General features: G+C 45.9%; 1 protein-coding gene across 1 annotated transcript; it reads right to left on the bottom strand.

The window, feature by feature from the left end:
- Positions 1-1,867: 1,867 nt before the first annotated feature.
- On the bottom strand, positions 1,868-5,218 carry LOC123953209 (procathepsin L-like). Its single transcript, XM_046023244.1, has 7 exons — positions 5,093-5,218; positions 4,678-4,800; positions 4,431-4,577; positions 4,025-4,249; positions 3,384-3,546; positions 2,415-2,532; positions 1,868-1,967 (listed from the first exon to the last, which is right to left on the bottom strand). Exons 1-7 carry the CDS (start codon positions 5,216-5,218, stop codon positions 1,868-1,870), a joined length of 1,002 nt encoding a protein of 333 aa, XP_045879200.1.
- Positions 5,219-12,411: the final 7,193 nt, after the last annotated feature.

The raw sequence follows: 12,411 nt of genomic DNA, 5'->3' as shown, positions 1-12,411 counted from the left end.
GTGGCTGATAGGCTGATAAGCTGCTACTATCTCATGTCATGTGGGAAACCTCAGCCCAACATTAGATTTTACTTTCCAGACATTAATATGCTCCAAACCGCAGCAGTGAAGACCTGCATCACGGTGTTCTGGTGTTTGTTTATGGATCTGCAGGAGAAGATCTGAGAACCAAAATTATTGTATTGTCAAGAACAGGTATAAAAAGCCAAGAATACTTATCTTGGACACTGACAAGGGAATCCTTTTTGGAATCGGTGCTTGGAGACAAGTGTCCCAACCCTTGAGCACACTTGTGAAATCCCAGAAGCGTTTACCCCACGTGGCAAGATCACAGGCATACTCATGGGACGACCACAGGAAGGTACCGTCTCAAGCTGGGGGTCCTGTGATAGGTTTCCACCACTGCCTTTCTAAATTGGATTTCTAAAAATTCCTGAAACACATCTGACCTGTAGATTTTCCTTTTCTTGCTCATGTTTCTGTTTTGTGAAAGATTTGGGGAAGAAGGATTGTGTGCTGGGTTAGAACTTGAGCAGGAACAGGAATGGCCTCTCCGGATTCTTCCTGAATCTGTCCTGGCTCTGGGGCCCTGCTGAGGGTCGGGTGTGATGGTTCATGAAGGGAAATATGTTTTTTCCTCTGGAATAATCGGCAAATCCTGGCTTCTTTTCACTGGGGCACGGACTGGGGCACGCAGGGTTCCATGATGATGGCCAAGGCCCGGGACAACCAGTATGGAATGGCCACCATGGCCAGCTTTCCTGCTATGTGGGAGCTTTAAACCAGCAGGAAGTCTAAGTGGAATTTGTGCTGAGTTTGTAGATTTGTAAAAAAACCCGCAAAGTTTCTTTCTACAGCTTTCCCAGCTTTGAAGTCCCATGTGTGCTGCTAAGGCTGTCTTTGTACTTCACTGGGCAGGGAGGGCACCTCTCCTGCGGGAGACTCATTTCCTGCTTGCTGGGGACAGAGGACAGCCTCCGTGCCCTCGCACCCGCTGTTTCCCAAGCAGCTTCGTATCCAGATAATCCATGTACCATTGTGGCACATTTTGGGGTGTCCTCGCTGGCCCCCACAGTCTCTTCCTCTAAAACTCCCCTGGGATGTTTACAGAAAACTAGCTGAGCTGGGGACTGTGGAGAGAGAAGTCCAGTTAATAACTGAGTGGTAGGAAATCTGCAAAGAGTAAAGAGGACATAGGGTGGAATGAGGATGAATAAAAGGGGTGGAGGGGAATGGGAGGTCCAGGCTTCCTGCTATGGAATGAGTAAGTCCCGGGAACAAAAGGCACAGCATAGGGAATATGGTCAATGGTGTAATGGCACCATAATGGTACAGTGTGAGATTGACAGACAACAACTATCCTTGTGGTGAGCGTAGCGTACTGTACAGAGTTGGCAAATTACTGGGTTGTGCACCTGAAACTAATGTAACATTGTAACAATATCACAGGTGTAACAATCATTTATACTCAAAACAATCGGGCCACCCAGTATTCTCCCAGTGGACCACGGGCCTATCCAAGGATATCCTAGATCCCAGTCACATTTTGACTCTATAAAGAGTTAAAGTAGTAACTATTTACATCCCTTCTACTTTGAAGTTGTTTTATTAAAAAATAAAACTTCATACATTTTTTTAAAAAATGAAAATCCAGAAGTTATTAGACAAGTCTGTCACACAAAGGCTTTTACATCAGTAATGAGTGAAGTGGTAGCATTCCTTATGTAAAATCCGCACAGTCACCTCCCAGCTTGGGTCTTCATGGTTCAAGTGTTTTATCCCATATCTTAAGGTGTGGTCCGCTTTCAAATAAAATTCATCTTCTCGATATTCTGTTCCCAGTTAAGGCTTTCTTTACGTCCTCATCTCACACGACAGGAAAGCTGGCCATGGTGGCGATTCCACAGTGATTGTCCCGGTCCTTGGCCAACAGCATGTAGCCCTCCATGCCCCAGTTTGTACCCCAGCTGCAAGAAGACAGGGTTTGCCATTTATTACAAACAATGAAACACGTTTCCCTTCATGAACCATCACACCCGACACTGAGCAGGGCCCCCGAGACCAGGACAGATTCAGGAAGAATCTGGAGAGGCCGTTCCTGTTCCTGCTCGAGTTCTAACCCAGCACAGACCTTTCGCAGACTACAAATGGAAACACAGAGAAAAGAAACCCTTGGGGCCAGATGCATTTCAGAAATGAGAAAACTTTCAAGTTGAGAAATGCAATGGTAGCAAAACTCTCAGGCCCCTATCCAGCTGCTGTCGTCACGTGAGTCTGTCCCTTCCCCCTAAGTGGCATAAACACTTCAGGGATTCAGAAGCGTGTTCAAGGGTTTGAGGATCGGCCTCCAAACACTGATTCTAAAAAGAATTCTCTTTTCAATTTCCAAGATAGGTGTTCTTGGCTCTTTATACCTGTTCTTGACAATCCAGTATTTTTTGTCATCCGATTCTTCTCCTTCAAAGCCATAGCCAACCACCAGAACGCCGTGATTCAGGCGTGTATTGCTGCAGCTTGGATCATAATAAATGCCTGAAGAAGAGAGATTCAGTGCTGAGGGGGATCATCCAAGTGACATGATAACATGTGACAGCGACCTAGTGACCACAGCAGAGGCGGCATCTCAAAATCCGGTTGTGACATCAATCGAGATAAGATTTAGAAACCAGATCTTTTGGTTTAGCTAGGCTAGGGATTTAGGACATCATCTAATACTAGCAGAAATATATATTGTCACAATCTCTTTTGTAAAGAACAGTGAAGAGGCGTAAAAGACCACTTGTTGAAACTGTCATTCTACCATATGACGTCCGCCGAAGAAGCAGCAGAGAACAGAAAGTTACTTGAGTCAAGGGGTTCTTTCCAGTGTCAGTTTCAGTAGTAAAATTCTTTGGAACATTTGAAGGTCCAAGCGTTGGAAAAAAGTAAAGTAAGCTATACCAGTCAAGTTATGTAGCCATTTAAATATATTTATAGGGGCGCCTGGGTGGCTCAGTGGGTTAAAGGCCTCTGCCTTGGCTCAGGTCATGATCTCAGGGTCCTGGGGTCGAGCCCCACATCGGGCTCTCTACTCCGCAGGGAGCCTGCTTCCCCCTCTCTCTTGGTCTCTGCCTGCCTCTCTGCCTGCTTGTGATCTGTCTGTCAAATAAATAAATAAACTCTTTTAAAAAATTAAATATATTTATGAAATACTTAAAAGCCTGGGGATAAGGGTCAAGTCATGTTAAATGGTGACAACAGGCACAAGGATCACATATACAGAATAAGCCACCATGCTAAATCCATACCCTCCTGAGTCCCACATACCAAAGAGCCCATCTTGCTGTTTGTCATGCTGGTTACCCGCATTTTCTGGCCAATTTTCTATGTAGACAAATGCTCACCTTTTTTATAGAACTGGAAGGAATACGGTCTTGAGTCTACAGCAGCAGAGACGGGCCCCACAGTCGCCACTGTGGTCATAAGACCATCCTCCTTGTTTAAGACGTGCCAGAAGGTAGTCACGTTGGCGGCAGAGTTCTCAGGCCTGTATCTGCAGTATTCATTCTTTCAAAGGTAAAGGAGAAGAGACTTGATTAATACCGTCCAAAGGTAAAGAAGAAGAGACTTGATTAATACCGTCCACCTCCTGGGGAACACGAGCTCAAGACGGTTTGCAGCTGAATGATGTCTAAGTGGAGTGTGTTATAAAACATCTCAAGATGCAACATGTGATTGCTTGTTTTGAAATTGAGAAATGAGGCAATATCTATTCAATGAGACACTCCTTTGGTCTACTTGTGCATAGATTTTTCACTCTGGAGATCCTGTACTGTATTTAGAACGGTATTTGTGTTGCTGTGTGACCTAGAAGTGGGAACAGCTGTATGGTAACCCTGTAGGTGGAAAACTGTGCCAGGCTAACAGATTTTAATCTGTTCTGACCATGTGCAGATAGAGTCTATAGTCTAAAATGAGAATTCAAAATATAGGCTTTTTTACTGAAAATGCTCAACTTTGATAAAAGATAAGGAAGTCTGTTTACCCTTGCAAGATACGGGTAGGATTCCTCTGACTCTAGGCCTCCGTTGTCCTTAACATATTGGAAGGCAAAATCCATCAGGCCACCGCGGCAGCCCTCATTGCCTTGAGACCAAGAGCAGTCCACGAGGTTCTGCTCGCTCAGTGACACAAGTTTGCCGGTTTTCCGGAACATCTGTCCTTCAAGGGCACCAGCTGCACTGAAAGCCCAACAAGATTGACACTGACCCTGAAAACAAAATGATACAGCTCTTAGTCTACACAGTTAATCGCAAGACTTGATAACAACCCTTACATCTGAAAACTCTTCCAAAAAATAACAAACAGTATACGGTGTCTCGCTTCCATCGAAGGACACTGGTCCCTCTTGGCTTTGCTCTTGGAAAGGGAGCTGCCGAGTACTGTCTCACCTGATCCTTCACGGGAGTCACGTAGCCTTTCTCTCTCCAGTCCACGGACGAGGGGATCTCAGCAAAGAGAGGTGCTTGGAACACGTTCCGGTCCTCTTGCTTCTGGATTTTGAGGTCATTCAAAACCTGTTGGAATTCTTCACTGGTCTTCAAGGAAAAGGAAATAGAATGTTGACAAGCATGAGATTTTTTTTTTTAAAAATCCTAGAGGAAGCACAAAACATTCAGCAAAGCCAGCCACACTCACCAGGTCACCAAAGTCATTCATTGCCATCGTGAAGCTGTGTTTCCCTTGGCTGTACTCCTGGTTGTGCTGTTCAATCACTTTCAGGTTCATCTCCCACACTGTTCTCCTCCGTCCTTCTTCATCCTAGAGACAAACATACAACGCATCATGTTGATTTCTATCTAAGCTCAGCTCCTCTGCACCAAGTGGATGTGCTCACAGAGGGGAGCAGAGACCTTGACTAGGGCTGGGCTGATGCTCCAGGAGCTGCTCTCCAGCAACCACACGGCAGGACATCTGTCCCCATCGTGCGCAGTCACAGTGCGCTACTTCCTGCCTGGGTACCAGTGGCTTCCAGAAGCTCCTCTCCACTGTGGACTCCCACCAGCATAGAACATTCCCTGGGGTCTCAGTGGACAGCTCAGATGTTACCAACCTTGTTGTACAGTCTCTTGTGTGCCGCCTTCCACTGGGACCAGCGTGCATCTAAGCTCTGATCGAGTTGTGGAGCAGCTGAGGCTATTCCTAGGCAAAGGGCAGCCAGGAAGAGAGAAGGATGCATGTTTCAAAACCTAGGAAAGGAAAAGAAATGGGTTTTTGATTAGACCAAACCATCTGAAGAGCCATCCTTTACTCTGAGATGTTAGAACCACTATGGTACAGTAAAGACATTGCGTTAATCCTCCCAAGCATTTCCACGGGGCTGTGGAGAGGTGGCATGTGAAGGGGGCTTCCTGGCCTGTTCCCCGCCCTGCGACCCACCTGCTGCTTCCAGAGCATGTAGATGGCAATACAGGGAGTGACAAGCCCTGAGTCTGGGGTGTAGGAGTCAAGTTGCCATGCCTGGAGGGACCAGGCCTGGAAGAGTGCCTCCTGGGAGCCCAAAACCCCTGGCCCCCAAGGCTGGTACGCCCTCCCCATGTTTTAAGGAGTAGCCCTTCCCTTCGGGTCCAGGTTGGGATCTCACCTAGGGCAGGTGCAGTCACAGGTGCAGGTCGGAGGTGTCCAGCACGCCTGGTGATGGGTAGGAGACTGTCCATTTAAGCCTGGGATTTGGCCCTGCTGGTCCTGCCCCTGGCACCTGCCTGCACAGCAATTGGCTGAGCCAGCCTGTGGGCGGGGTCTCTGTGCCCTGGAGCTCAGGGGCCTTGGGGCATGTGATAGCTGGGTCCCTGCTTGTCCCAGGGGAGATCGTGCCTGCCTCAGGGGACCGGGGAAAGTCAAGTGAGAGGACTCTGGAAAGCCCTGTAGAAGGGGATCCAGCACCTTCCTAGGGACCCGGATCAACTAAATAGCAGGAATTTATGTGTTGGCAGGTGGTTCCCAAAAAGAGGCTCACAGGGAGCCCCAAGTGGGTTTCCAGCATCACCCTGCCTATCCTCTAGTCTTTGGCTAAAATCTCCCTGAGGGCTGAGAACAGGATAATCTAGTCTAATGGTTCCTGTTTATTCCAAGCAAAGGTGGGGCGGCTGGAGGAAGTCGAGCCACGGGGGATAGTGCTATCACTGTTGCAGGACGGGAAGAATCTGGATGATGGGCTATTGCCCGAGCAGGGGGTGCCCTGGGCAAGGCTCAAGTGCTTTCCTGCAAAGGGACTGACGGGAGGAGTGTCCAGGCAAGGTGTGGCGTTTTGTAATGTTCCTGTCCTGACTCCCCCTGCGCGGATTCTTCCTCCCTCCCGAGCCTTTCTCAAAACCAACAGAAATGATTTACTTCCAGAAAAATATGGTTTAACAAAGGGAGGAAAGTCGGAATGTAGAAACTGCTTTTTCCTCCCCACTCTCTGCGTTATGGATGATTATGTTTCTCAGTGTCCAATGTGCTCTTCTCGAGATTTATATTTAAATGTTTTAGAAAAACAGCTCTTCTAAACAGGAAAAAAAATGTTCATACGCAGACCATGAATTTTCCCTCTGAAGACCAGTTTTGCTCTTCTTCGGAGCACGATTCCACGCGTCTAGACAGCGGGTCACAGCCTCCTTCCCTGGACCTCCATCTGTGAGACCCTCTAGTGAGCCTCCGCACTCCTCACTCCAGCCCTTCTCTGCTCGGGGAGGGCAGGGGTCAGAGGGGTTCCGTACAGGGACTGGGAGTCCGGGCGGGGCCAGCATGGGCATTCTGCCCCTCTCGGCTAGCCCCCCACCCTGGCAGGCTCCGCAGCAGCCCCAGACTCAGTTTCCTCGTGCAGAATGGGGGGCAGTGATTTGATTTTCCTCAGCCGATGCTTGTGAGACTGAATGAGCTAACACAGGTCATGCATTAGCATAGCACTGGGCTCACTCCGTACTGCTTTCTTGTGAGGTCAAAGGGAAAATCCTTCCAAAGGTCTCGCTGCATTCAGAAAATATTTATTCAAGGATTTGTTACATAGGCCATCCCTACTTATTTCTTTACTTCCTGGGAGCCAGGTTACCACATAATGAAATGAACCCTAAAGTATAGGTAAGTAAGCCTATAGTTTAAAAAGCCAAGCTACATCTAGTTAACATTCCTTTTTTAAAAGATTTTATTTATTTATAGACAGAGAGAGAGATCATAAGTAGGCAGAGAGGCAGGCAGAGAGAGTGGGGGATGTAGGTTCCCCGCTGATCAGAGAGCCCAATATGGGGCTCGATCCCAGGACCCTGAGATAATGACCTAAACCAAAAGAAAACGCTCATATGACTGAACCACCCAGGCGACCCAACAGAGATGATTCTTAAAAACACTATGTCAGGGGCGCCTGGGTGGCTCAGTGGATTAAGCCGCTGCCTTCAGCTCAGGTCATGATCTCAGGGTCCTGGGATCGAGCCCCGCATCGGGCTCTCTGCTCCGCAGGGAGCCTGCTTCCTCCTCTCTCTCTCTGCCTGCCTCTCTGCCTACTTGTGGTCTCTCTCTGTCAAATAAATAAATAAAATCTTTAAAAAAAAAAAAAACACTATGTCAGGGATTGCCAGGGTGGCTCAGTCAGTTAAGTGCTCAACTCATGATTTCGGCTCCCGCCATGATCTCAGGGCTGTGAGATCAAGCCCCACGTCAGACTACACACGGGGTTTGGAGCCCTCTCTCTCCCTCTCCCTCTGCTCCCACCCCCCCCCATTAAAAACACCATGTCAAGCAAAAGAAGGTACATATTAAAAAGTACATATAATTAATTGTATTATATGAAGTTCAAAAGGCAAGTCTAATCTGTGGTGATAGAGCTCAGAACAGTGGTCTTGCAGGGGAATTATTGACTGGAAGGAGGCATAAGAAAACTTATTAGAAAGTTGGGAAATTCTGTATCTTGATCTGTGGGTCGTTCCACGGGTGCCTACATTCATCAAAACTTACCCACCTGTATACATAAGCCCCATCCATTTTACCCTATGCAAAATTCTAAATCAACAGAAACTTTGTCAGGATAAAATTTGAGATCAAGTCAAAAAAAGTTACATTATAAAAAAAAAAAACCACCCAGAAATTTGTATCAGGATATTGAGCAGATTCCTGCCTTTTCTCTCAAAACACAAATCTGTAGAAAGTAGCCAAGAATCTTTCTATTGGCCCTAGAGCTGTGCCCCCAGGAAGACTATTAACATCTGTGCTCCTTGACTTGGTGGGAAGAAGAAGCCACGGCAGGTCTCCCTCTGCTGTGTGGCTGGGAAAGGAAAACCTGGCCTCCGGCTTCTCTGTGTCCCCAGCACCTGCCTCCCGGGTTCATCCAAAGCCCCAGGGGCAGCGGTCCAGCGGACAGAGCAGGCTGAACTCAGGATGAGCTGCTGGGAAACGTGTTCACCTGCCCGGACCTTGCTTTCTTCTGTAAATTATCCCAAAGCACTTGGCTGACACAGGATTTAATACCGTTCTTCCATCGTTAAAGCCGAGGGAGAACCATTAGTCACTGACCTCACGTTTTATTCGTAAAACAATAAATGTTTTATTAGATCCTTAGAGATAATATCACATTCTGCTTAGTCGGTGTTTCTAAGAAGTATTAGAACATCTCCCAGGGAGGCTTCTGCTGGGAAGCCGCAAGAGAGGGGGAGACAAGGGAACTGACTTTCCTTCAGGGGGAAAATCTGCTTTTTTTCTTCTGTATTTGACTTTTGTGTTTGGAGAGACTATTTCTCTATGTGAGGGACCTCGCTTCTACTAAACTATGTGCCCCAGTCATTTCATACTAGTGCTTGCTTTTGAAGATTTACCATGTATTTATGCATCTTGGGGAAATCTTTCCTTAAAAATTCATTACTTCAGTCAGCCACTCATTGAGGGCAGCCATGTGGTTCAGTATCCAAATTATGGGGACTATGAGTCTTCTAAAATTCACACTTTTGGGGCGCCTGGATGGCTCAGTCGGTGAAGCGTCTGCCTTCAGCTCAGGTCATGATCTCTGGGTCCTGGGATCCAATCCCGCATCGGGCTCTCTGCTCAGCACGAAGTCTGCTTCTCCCTCTGCCGCTACCACTGCTTGTCCTCCCTCTCTCTCTGTCAAATAAATGAATACAATCTTTAAAAAATTTTTTTCATACTTTTAAATTTTCTATCACATTCTTATAATTTCCAAATATTTCACATCTTCTGGGTAGCACCAGAATGATCCATTAATAGAAGACAAAAATCATTTCCAGGCCATTTAACAGGAAATAGAAGAGATGTTCACAGTGACATCATGCTAGCAGGCAACATCCCTCCACCCTCTATGCAATATAGGCAGGAAATGTTTTATTTTGTGTGGTGTGAAGCCATAACAATTGGTTCCTGGTTAATTGTCCATGAGTGTTTGCTACTTAGTCCTTCACCATGTAAGCACTGAGCTTGTTGTCCTTTTATCCCACTCTTTTTTTTTTTTTAAAGATCTTATTTATTTGGCAGAGAGAGAGAGACAGCGAGAGAGGGAACACAGGCAGGGGGAGAGGAAGAAGCAGACTCCCCACTGAGCAGGGAGCCCGATGAGGGGCTTGATCCCAGGATCCTGGGATCACAACCTGAGCTGCAGGCAGACGCTGAACGATTGAGCCACCCAGACGCTCCCTATGATCCCATTCTGAAGGAGCCCCGTCACTACCATCAGAGTCGTTTTGTCCTGACATTCTCACTGCAGGCCCTGAATAGCATTTCCAGGCTTACCTCTCCCTCCCCACCAGGAGCAGTGCACCTCAGACAAACCATGACCTGATGTTGCTCCAGGCAGCTCTCCTGTGCCTCAGTGCCTTGACCAAGCAGTGCCTCCCACCTGGAATGTCCTTTTTTCCCATTCCACCTCTTGAAATGCCTGGTGAAATCGTGCTCTTGCCTCCAGTCCCCTATGAAAAGCCAGTAAGTGGATTTCCTCAGTTTCCTTGTTTCCACAGCTTCCGGACCTTAAAGCTATCAGGGTGCCTGTTTTATATTATAATTTCTTGTGATTTATAATTTTTGGTTAACCTTGCCGGGCTGAGCTCCTCAAACTCATGTTCATGTCTACTACACCATTGAACCCATTATCTCAATGACGGGGGCACGGGTGTTTGATTAATGAATAAGGTCATGTGATGCACTCAAACTACAGGCAGCAGAGCCAAATGATGACTTCTACTTGCTTTAGATTTTGAAATTTCTTCTATTATGCAAAGTACATCCATGCATAAAGTGGCTCTCATTTTGGTCACATTAAAAGTGAGTAAATGGAGCGGAAATAGTCACATTAATGTTTACATCTCTTTCGGTTTCTTTTTCTAACTAATAAGCTGTGATGATCCATCCAAGGCAGATGAATTTTCCTTCTATGCTTTATTGAACAAAGAATTTCATAATAAATTAATGTTCAAGCAAGTGCAGTAAATGTTTTGAATTTTTTAGTAGAAAAAAATGTTTATAACACGGTTAGTATCATTGTCATCTGCATTCAAATGACCAGAAAATTGCAAATATATCAGCTACTGTTAACCCTTCCACTTTCTCAGCAACAAGAGCAAGTTACTTGCAGCGTTTGATTCAGATATTCTAGGAGTCAGGAGACCATCATCACCGTCACCGTGGTAGTATTTGTCAACAACTTGCGATACGTTAGGCCTTGTTAAATGCTTTCAATATATCACTGCATTTCCTTTCACAGTAACTTCTACCTGAAAGAGTCTTAAACACTTGCTGCCCCTCCCAAAGATGAAATTTGGAGTTGTGGAACTCTAATTTAGTTGATGCAAAGATTAAGAAAACAGACTCGGTGTAAAACCTGAGTAATTAACAGCTCAAGAAGTCATAGGATCTCCTTGAAGAGCAAATGATAGGTAACCCAAACCAATTGAAATCATTTTCTTAAAAATAGAATTTTGGCAAAGACATCTGGACGCTGACAGAGTTGATAGCAATGTGGAAGAAAGAAACAGGAGTCAGGACCGAAACTACTGGAATCTTGGGCAAATCTGGGATCTCAGCAGCAGGAACTATTAGGCAATATTGTCTGGGCTCTGTTGCTGGAAGGAAGAATTCACACTGTTTCTCTTATGCTTGCATCATTCTGCTTCCAAAAACCTGGGAGACAATGTCTATCGATATTTCATCTCATGTCTAGGGGAGCGAAGGCATCTTAATTACAGCCCCATTAAGACTCCATGCAATGGGGAAGAAAAAAGTTTCCCCAAAGAAACCACCGTGCTCCTACCAAGACCAGAGGAAGTGGATGCTGGCGGCTGAGAAAAGCTTTGGTTCAACACAGCAGCCCCCATTTAGCTTCTCAACACAGAGATAAATGCTTTCTTTTCATTAAACGTTTTCTTTTGAGGAAAATTATAGAGTCACACGCAATTGTAAGAAATAATACGGAGAAATCCAATGTCCCTTTTACTGGTATAAAAACAGACACACAGATCGATGGAACAGGATAGAAAGCCCAGAAATAAACTCACGCATATACGGACACTTCATTTTCAACAAAAGGGGTAAGAATATACGAAAGGGGAAGAACAGTCTCTTCAGTAAATGGTGCTGGGAAAACGGGGCAGCTACGTGAAAAGAACGAAACCGGACCACCATTTCACACCGTACACACAAATTAACTCAAAGTGAGTTAGAGATTCCACTGTAATTTCTGAAAGCATAAAACGCCTTGAAGAAAATAGAGGCAATAAGCTCCTTGGATAGGGCTTGGCGGTGGTTTTATGAATCTGACACCAAAAGGAAAAGCAAGAAAAAGCAAAAACAAGCAAGTGGGGTTCCACCAAAATAAAAAGCTTCTGCAAAACAAAGAAACCCATTAACAAAATGGAAAGGCAACCTATGGAATGGGAGAAAGTATTTCCAATCATGCATCTGATAAGGGTTTAATATCCAAAACCTTAAAGAACTGAGAGAATGCAATAACAAGAGATGCCTGGGTGGCTCAGTCGGTTAAGCATCTGCCTGCGGCTCAGGTCACGGTCCAAGGTTCCTGGGATTGAGTACTGCTTTGGGCTCCTCGCTCAGGGTGGAGGCTGCTTCTCCCTCTGCCTGTTGCTCCCCTGCTCCCCCCACTGTGTTCTCTCTCTTTCTTTCTGATGAATAAAAAAATAAATAAATAAAATCTTTAATAAAAAATAAAATATTAAAAAAGAATGTAATAGCAAAAAAAAAAAAAAAGATTAAAAAATTGTCAGAAGGGGCGCCCGGGTGGCTCAGTGTGTTAAAGCCTCTGACTTCAGCTCAGGTCATGATCTCAGGGTCCTGGATCAAGCCCCATGTCCGGCTCTCTGCTCAGCAGGGAGCCTGCTTCCTCCTCTCTCTCTTTTTCTCTCTGCCTGCCTCTCTGCCTACTTGTGATCTGTCAAATAAATAAAT

Source organism: Meles meles, chromosome 11 (assembly GCF_922984935.1).
Source record: "Meles meles chromosome 11, mMelMel3.1 paternal haplotype, whole genome shotgun sequence".
Classification (NCBI taxonomy): Eukaryota; Metazoa; Chordata; class Mammalia; order Carnivora; family Mustelidae; genus Meles; species Meles meles.
The sequence above is the reverse complement of the archived record's forward strand: the minus strand, read 5'-3'. Positions and strand labels throughout refer to the sequence as shown.